This window comes from Frieseomelitta varia, unplaced genomic scaffold (assembly GCF_011392965.1).
Source record: "Frieseomelitta varia isolate USP_RPSP 00005682 unplaced genomic scaffold, Fvar_1.2 scaffold_784, whole genome shotgun sequence".
Taxonomy (NCBI): Eukaryota; Metazoa; Arthropoda; class Insecta; order Hymenoptera; family Apidae; genus Frieseomelitta; species Frieseomelitta varia.
The window spans coordinates 34,576-43,969 of record NW_025110572.1 but is presented as its reverse complement, the minus strand read 5'-3'; the positions used below and the strand labels follow the sequence as shown (position 1 = coordinate 43,969).

Here is a 9,394-nt window from a genome sequence, read left to right as displayed (position 1 = left end):
TGTAAATTACTATAATATAATATAATGTAAATTAATAATTGATATATAATATAATAACTGAAAAAAAAATCTACAACAAATCACGCAAAACTTTGTTGGAGACTGCGTTCTCGAAGTAGAAGAAAAATTATCCGACTTGCACGTTCGTGCGACCGTAAATAAATCAGCCGTGAATAAATCGCGAATAAAATATTGGACGAATACGGACAAACGCCGAAAATTTATAAGACTAACGAATGAAACTGACTCTGGTTTCTCATTGACACCAAACGAAATATAAGTATAATTAGGCACTCGTTGTTGTCGACGACGAGTTTGGAGCAGCTCGCTCGATTCAATTTCATTTCCCAAGCAACTTTGCAATTTCAGAACAATAAAAATCTTCGCGTTGAAGGGGGGGGGGGGAGGGGAGTCTGAACGAGTTCTCTGCGCGATAGTTTGTTACCACCGAGTTTGTCGACGAATGGAATGGCACTTGGCTAGCAACGCTCGTTCGCAATTCATTCATTGCCGGTCGTATTCGATTTAGCACTTTTTGCTCGCGGCTCGCTCTTAATTGTGTCTTGTCCGAACGAAGGAAATCTGGATCGTACAGTGGGTGGGAAAGGGGGTGGTACCGATGAATGAAAAGGAATAGGAACTGAAGCCGCCATTCGAACCCGCTTTCTTTGATCTCATCCGGTAATAACTTTTGTTCCCCCGATGACAAAGTTCCGTTCGAACGAGTTATTCTTTCATATCCAAATTGATGCCGGTCCGTCAGTTCCCGTTCTGAATTTACATTCAAACCGCGGGCACCAGTTGGAAAACTTCGGAGATCGATTCGATCCTGAGAAGAATCGTGTATCGGCGGTGCGAGACCGCCGTGTTCCCTCGAAACTTCGAGCAAGAAAGGTGGAGGAAATTTTCGTATTCGATGACACGACGATCGGGAAACACTGTGAAAGAAAGCACGCGTGTCTCTTGGTACGGCAAGGATTGTATTATATTATATAGTTATATATGATTCTAGTCATCGAGTTACTGAACGTTAATTTCTTCGTGAAACTCGTTTCCTCTTCGCTCGTAAATGAAATGCGAGAGTATTAAATTAAATTGTATAATTGTAATTTTGTGTACTGTAATATCGGTATACTAATACACGTGTGTATGTTACGGTATAATATTCATATAGTATATCAGTATTGCGATAGAAAATTATAATTGTACAATTTAATTTAATAGTTTTCAATGTAGTTAATTATATAGTATATATAGTATTTAACTATATTTACTATGCTATACTATGCTTAATTGTGCTATATAGTATTTAACTATATTTACTATGCTATACTGTGCTATATTGTACTATATAGTATTTAACTATATTTACTATGCTATACTGTGCTATATTGTACTATATAGTATTTAACTATATTTACTATCCTATACTATGCTATACTGTACTATATAGTATATCGATATTATAGTATTGAATTAAATTATATCTATTAAAGAATATTAAATTAAATTACATAGTAATTATAATTTTGAACTATAATATCGATACGTATATCATATATTATACTATAATATAATATAGATAATATAGATAATCAGATAAATTATTTGAACATCAAATACGTCATTTTTATGTTTTCATACTGTAATATATCTAAGCATCTAGCATTGTAAATAGTTCAAACACATAGATGTATATTGTGTATGATGACAAAACGCTCAAGGGCTCAGTCAAGTTTCCTAATGCCACTATCAATTTTGAAAACTCGAAAGAATGTTTAATCAGAGTTAGTCCTTTTCCTTGACCTTTTCACTTTTTCGGCGTATCTCGCCGAGAGAAAATCTGATGAACAGTCCAACGTTAACCACTTGCGCTGGCAACTGATTGCGGACCATAACGAGCGACCAAAACCGTACACAATAAATCGTCGCTTTCTTTTTGAACTCGTCGGTATGATATGATACCACTGGATAGAAATTATTGAGAAGTAATAAACTTATTATTTATTTTGCCTATTTTGTTTTACTTAAATATACTTAGAACTGGGAAAATATTACAGTTTTGGAATAAACAATTTTTGACGTGCGTGGCACGTCATTCCAGCGCAAGAAGTTAACTACTTGCGCTGGCAACTGATTGCGGACCATAACGAGCGACCAAAACCGTACACAATAAATCGTCGCTTTCTTTTTGAACTCGTCGGTATGATATGATACCACTGGATAGAAATTATTGAGAAGTAATAAACTTATTATTTATTTTGCCTATTTTGTTTTACTTAAATATACTTAGAACTGAGAAAATATTACAGTTTTGGAATAAACAATTTTTGACGTGCGTGGCACGTCATTCCAGCGCAAGAAGTTAACTACTTGCGCTGACAACTGATTGCGGACCATAACGAGTGACCAAAAACTGTACATGCACAATAACTCGTCGCTTTCTTTTTGAACTCGTCGGTATGATATGATATCACTGGATAGAAATTATTGAGAAGCAATAAACTTATTATTTATTTTGCCTATTTTTGTTTTACTTAAATATACTTAGAACTGAGAAAATATTACGATTTTGGGACAAAGAATTCTCGATGTTCGTGACACGTTATTCGAGGGCAAGAGGTTAACACGGTTACTACTGCTCGTTCTAAACAGCAATCGTCATTATTACGACTTTTTATTCCGGTGCTATTGCCTTGCTGATATCCTTCAGTTTGCCCTCGGAAAGCACACGGTTGAAAAACCGGCAAACCTCGTTCAACGAGCTTTACGAGATCGTATAAACGACTGAAGAGAAAGAAGGATAGAGCCAGATCGATACTGTATATAGAACGCGTCGAATTCACGGCAGCTCTTCGTCATTTCGTCGGTTATTACCCGATAAGCTTCGATAAGTTTCAGGATCGATTTTCGAACGTCAGCCCGGTCGACAAGGCTGCGTAGCAAACGAGAGAGACAGTGTATCTCTCTCTCTCCCTCTCTCTCTCTTTCTATTTCTCTCTCTTTTCTTTTTTCACGTCTGGTCTCCGATCGAAGGGGAAAGGGTGACGCTCGTGGTATCCACCTTGTCGATTCGATCACGATCGACAACTGCACTCGTGACGAACGGGGCAACGCGGTCGCGTTTCCGCTCGATTTGAATTCTATCTGTCTGGCCCGAGATCACCGGAGTGACTACACAGAATCCATGGAGCTACTTAACCTCCCTTAAAGGATAACTAGGCTCTAGAGCGTCAATTAGAAACAGCGTCAATTAGTAGAACGTACAGGGATGAGAATCTTGGTGATGTAACTTGAACCAGCTTGAAGATACTAACGATGGAATTTTGTTAGGAAAAATTATTGTTTAGTACAGAGGAGGCCTTGATAAGATGTAATATTTTTTTGTGGTTAGAAATTTCTAGGTGAACCTCACTATTTTTTAACATCTATACAATCCTATGTGCCCTCTGTATGTTTCTTTATGAAAAAAATGAAACTCTGCGCCATAGTTTAGGAGATATTTTAACTCCAATTTTTGTAAAATCTACGCTTCAGGGGCAAAGACAGTAATAAGAAATAATAATAATAATAATAACAATAATAGGAATAATATTATATTTTATGAAAAAATAGGATAAATGGAGCTTAAAAGATTATGTCTTTAAATTAACTTTAATTTTTGTAAAATCCATGCGTGAAGGGCAAAGACAGTAATAATAATAATAATGATAGGAATAATATTATATTTTATGAAAAAATAGAATAAATGGAGCTTAAAAGATTATATCTTTAAATTAACTTTAATTTTTGTAAAATCTACGCGTGAAGGGCAAAGACAGTAATAAGAAATAATAATAATAATGGTAATAGAAACAATATTATATTTTATGAAAAAATAGAATAAATGGAGCTTAAAAGATTATATCTTTAAATTAACTTTAATTTTTGTGAAATCTATACACGAAAGGCAAAGACAGCAATAAGAAATAATAATAATAAGAGCAGTAATGTTATATCTTGTGAGAAAATAGGATAAATGGAGTTCAAAAGATTATACCTGTTATTGAATTTATTATCTGAAATACGCCCATTTGTATGGACAATTATTTTTGAATAATAAGATTCAGTCGTCCAGAGTTTAAAGTGAGTTTCCTTATAAGTTTGTGACATAATGGTTAAAAATCATGCACAACAAAAAAAAAAAAAAAAAAAAAAAAAAAAAAAAAAAAGAGAAAGAAAAAAGAAAAGAAAAATCGTAACCCGCGCTTTCGCATTTTCGTATTGTAAACGCAACTTAAACAAATCCACCACGTGCCTTTCTCGTCGTCGTCTCGACGACGGTTCGTTTTCTCTGTCTCTTTACGATTGATCCTCGCTCCTCTTTCGCTTTTTTTTCCTACGTATATACGTGCTACACCCCCCCCCCCACACACACACATACACACGTACACATCCACACGTACGGCCATGATACCCGCGAGTTTTTCGTTTCACCCGCTTCGCGTTTCTGCAACCATCGCTGGAACAGGTGTCAGCGTTCGTGAGATTCGAGCATTCGACCCGATGGTGTTCTGTCACTGAACTAGTGGAATCGACGTTCGTCGTCGTGGAGACGCACAGCACATCGAGAGAATCGTTTCCCGAGATATTCACCGAGATAACACTTTGTGGAAATGTCCGCACAATGCGCTCCTCCGAGACGTTTGCTGTTCATTCCTCCGGGCGCAGGGAAGTTTGACTTCGAGCCGACGAGGTCGAAGCTTCTCCGAATTCTCACCGTGAAGGTGCGATCGTACGGGCCAACGTTGCTCGGACAGCTTTCTAATTTCTTCAGAGGCAGCCGAGTGTCGAGGTGCTCGCGGCACGTTGCCTTTTGGTTGTCTTAAGAAGGGAATTGCCCGATTCGGACGGAACGTGAAACTTGGAGGGGAAGATTACTCGAGAAGAAAATTCAATCAGCGTGATATATTCGAGGAACCGTGTGGACCACCGTTTGTGAAGAAGGAGGGAAGCCCTCGTGCACAAAAAGAAGAAGAAACGAAGGAAAAAAGAAAAAAAAAAAAAGAAACAAAGAAATCTTGGATCGCTAACGACAACGCGACGTTTCCCAGATTCCTGGTACCCTGTTCTGAAATTCGCGGGAACGTCGTTTTCGTGCGGCGCGTAGTATATCAACTATAAATAGCTGTTTTCTCGCGTGGATCGTACGTCTTCAGCTGCGGCGGCAGACATCGGAACACAGTGGTATTACATACGTATATACAGCGGTGCCTCGTGTCACGCACGCCGAGACAACGTTTCAGGCGTTGTGCCCTTGGATCAACCGGGAGGATGAACCATATGTAACATGCTACAGCCTGTTCTTTAGTTACATCTAGATAGACGAGTATTGGGTCCAAAAAGGAAGTCAAACGAAGACATCCAGCCTTCTTGTTCGGCGAACAACACGTACCGACTCTGTCCACGCAGCTTCGTATGCGAATTTTGTACAACAAGAACACCAAGAAACAACGATACTACTCGCGGAACAAGTAATTAACGTTACAAAGAGAAAGAGAGAGAGAGAGAGAGAGAGAGAGAGAAAGAGAGAGAGAGGTGTTCCTTGCAGTAAAAAGCACACGTGTTACTGAAAAGCGGAACTTACTTGGTGCCGATTTACTTTTCTTCGTTCACAATCCTCCCTCGTCTTTTGTATTTGGGAAAAAGTTTAGAAACGGGAGAGAGAGAGAGAGAAGAAAAAAGGAACGTCAATTTGTCGTCCGAGCAGCAACGAATATTCTTCTTCGGTTGTTTCCCCTCCCTCTCTTCTCCAGTCGTTCCTTAGGAAGAACAAAACAGGGTTTACACGCTACTGGGAACGAATCGTGACGAATCGTCGCCGATATTAGCTGGTGCTTCTCTTTGCCCTCGACGATCATTATGCTCAACTCGTGCTGTGCTTTTTTCTACCGTGCTTGTACGCATGCTGCGAGTGTTTTTTCAGTGCTGTAGTGTTACACGTTAATTATTGAAGCAAGGCTTAACGAGCCTTCGATCGAACGCCAAACGTCTGGTCGGCCCAGGTACCTGGGAATATTCCTGCGATGCCTGTTAGACGAGGTCACGTGGCGCCCAGGACAACGATCATCGAAACTATCATAAGAAAGTTCGATACTCACGGTGAGTTTCGTTAATAACGTCATTTGCGAAATGAAAACGTTCGACACGCTAGTCGGTGTCGATTAGTTTCTCAACTCTTTACAACGTCTCGAATGTGTAACCTGAAAGTTAGACGTTATAAGAGTACTTTCAAGGTTATAGAATTATTAATTCTAATCCAATTTCCATTGAAGCGAATGCCTGCAATTAATTGATCGCTTTCTTTTGTAAATAAACAATATGTTGGTTCGTAGCGGGTTAAAACTAATTTGTGTGAAATAATTTTTGCAATTAGAAGTGAAACATTCGTTGGTCGCGTATCTCGATGAATAAAATGTAGGTGCATTCGTGCATTCGTGCGAAATTTTAAAATCCAATAATGCACAGAATACATGTAAAATATCTAAAATGGTACTCACTATAACAGATCTCTGAATCGAAGTTCAATTTCTGTAATTACAAAGACATGAATTTGTATGTGTTCACGTAATGTTCGTTCATGAGTGTTTATGTACTTATAACAAATTTAAATTGAAATGCACTGACTGCACACAATAGACAGAAATAGGTATATAAAACATACAACAGTACAGTATTCGTCGTAATAGTTAACAACTAAAACATTTATATCTTACGACTAGACCGCGAATTTGTTTGCACTTGCGAAAAATTTTAGAACGTAAAAATGCGAACAATCCACAGAACAGAACTGTAAAATATCGAAAGTAGAGTATCTGTTTTAATGTTTTCCGATGAAAACAAACATCTGCTTAAGCTTAATTTTTACAACTACGTCCGCAAAAATATAAATTTGCATGAAAATCCATTGCAGTCTATCTATAAATTAAAAATATTATTTTCACTCGTGTTTGAATCTATGTCCTAAGAGAGTACCATTCGTTTATTATTTGTAAACAAATGCCCTTAAGATATGACCGCTTATTCTTTATTGCGAATTTTAACAGAGACGCAATTACATACGCGAGATTGTAAGCCACGAATAATTTATCACGCGTCATTTATGTCCCGATTAAACGGATGTCGATAATGGGAGCGATTGGGCAGTGGAAAATTTTTCATTAAAATTAGACAACCAATTTCACGGTTTGTCGTCCGTTTGCGTTTATCGTCGGTGATAAAAAAGTAAAAAATCAATTTCCAGGATTTGCGTTGAACGAAGCACGCCTCTCCTTTCCAATATTCGCGATCGTATATAAAGTTTAATGAAAATTCTTCAAGGGGGTAGCACGACTTCCCTTTCTCGCCGAAGATTAAAATAAAGTTAACAGCTCGAGGGCTTGTCGTTCTGGCCAGCTTCGATATAATCGAAGTTTTTAGAACTGCTCCACCTAGGATATGGAACGAGTAGTCATCGAGCCAGACCTCCGTTTTCAATATTATTTAAAACATCTCCGACGAAAGGCATTGCGGTGGGGGTAGAATCGGTTAAATGGAAGAAAGGGGTAGTTCTGTTTCACAATAGGACAATGCATGTCACTGGCAATATCACTCGAGGCATGCCTAAAGTCCTTGCAAAGGAAAGCAAACCTCAAGGAAAACCGACACAGAGTTTCGAGACGTGTACGATTGATCGCGGTGAAAACGCGGACTTTAAAGCCTGTGTTTTCTTTCGTCTTCTCGTTGTTTACTCGCACCAGCCCTGCCAATCCAAAAGATTAGTTGTTTGAGAAGTCTTCGTTCTGCATTCGAAGATTTTTTTTCAAGGATCTCTGTACGCGATACAGTTTTCACGTTGTTTTGCCTTCAACTAGCAACTTCTCAATTTTCGAACGACATTTTTTAAACTAACAAAATGCCCAAAAGTTTGTACGAAGTAAGCTGTCCTTTTTTAGTTTATACTTTCTTTGCATTCGTTTTTATATTAAATTTTATTCAGCACGAATTAGCAATTTTAGTAATTTTTAATGCTTTGAAGGTATTTTCTTGAATTTTTAAAGTAAAATTTTGTTTATTTAATTCTATTCTTAAGTTTAGTTTTACTTATAATAGGATGAAGTACAATTGGATTATACATGACTAATTTATGTTGGATTAAAAACAGTAACAATAATTCTCTTAAACTGATGAGTATGATGAAATAAGTTGCTTCTTAGTTGCTTTTTAGTATTATCGATGACATACGCGATTTCCTCCATAATCAGACATTGACGTACGACTAAACGTGCTTTCATAGCCGAGCTCATGCGGATTAAGAGCTCGAAAGAGTCTTTAATCCTTTGCACAAAGGATCTGGAAAGCTTGCGTCGAATGATGCGGCTTTCAGCAAAGTATTTTCTTCCCTGCTGGCAATGGGTGCGAAACAAATAAAAATTACTTTCAAATCCAATTTCAATGCCCCAATTCCAAAACATTTTCCTTTTTTAAGAGTAAGTTTCACAAAATTAAAATTACATCTTTTACAAGATATTCCAAAAGTTTTCACATATACACATTCACATTTAAATTCAAATTTATATTTTGCACTTACTATCTCTACATATTATTTTCATTCTGTTACAAAATATACTGACAATGAGAAGAGAAATATGATTTACTCTCTTACGTCTCTTTGTGTATCTTCTTGTCGAATTTTTTCTCTAAGGGCCGCTGCTACTGCACTATTGGGAGGTTTTGTAAGAAATTCGGGCAGAAAATTAAGTCGATGAGGTCGCGTATCATCGTTCGTTAACAAAAGCCGCGGCTGTCGTACGGAAGGGCGGATGGTAATAGGCATTAACGCGATAAATTCTTGGGAAACCTTTGTAACGCCAATTTATATAATAAAAAATATGTATGCCAGCCCCTTCAGGGTGGGCTTTTGTCCCGGTGGCATTGCTGCCCGTCAAGCCTTGGCTTCTAATCTGACGTCCTCTCTATAGCACCCACACATCCAACCGCGTTTCGCTCTCGTTTTTCCTCTCTTCCACCCTATCTCCGCGCTCCTTATTCACTAACGCACGCCATCTTTTTCGATACTCTTCAACTGTCTTCTTGTATCGTAATCGAATACGACGTTCGGAGGGCAATCTATCCGATACGCAAACACTGACAGATCGTGCAGTAGCAGCCCTTGAAAACGTTAAATAATTCCTAACCACGATGACTGCGTAATCATCTATAACGCTCGCAGGATTTTCTTAGACAAGTATGTGCCGAGCACGGATGTGCCTCCTTTACCAAACGAAAACTCTTATTCCTTATACCTGAAAATCAGGTATCGTTTGGATGAAACATTTGGAAGGTGATCATTTGAGCAGCGTGTCATCTCATTCGA

The 9,394-nt window shown here is 38.0% G+C and overlaps 1 protein-coding gene across 1 annotated transcript in view; it reads left to right on the top strand.

The window, feature by feature from the left end:
• The first annotated feature begins 3,889 nt into the window (after positions 1-3,889).
• Positions 3,890-9,394, top strand: part of LOC122535882 (potassium voltage-gated channel subfamily H member 6-like) — a 30,362-nt gene continuing 24,857 nt past the window's right edge. Inside the window, exon 1 of the mRNA XM_043667761.1 lies at positions 3,890-6,141. Within this exon, the coding sequence (XP_043523696.1) occupies positions 6,066-6,141 (76 nt within the window). The 5' untranslated portion in view covers positions 3,890-6,065. The remainder of the gene's footprint in view (positions 6,142-9,394) is intronic.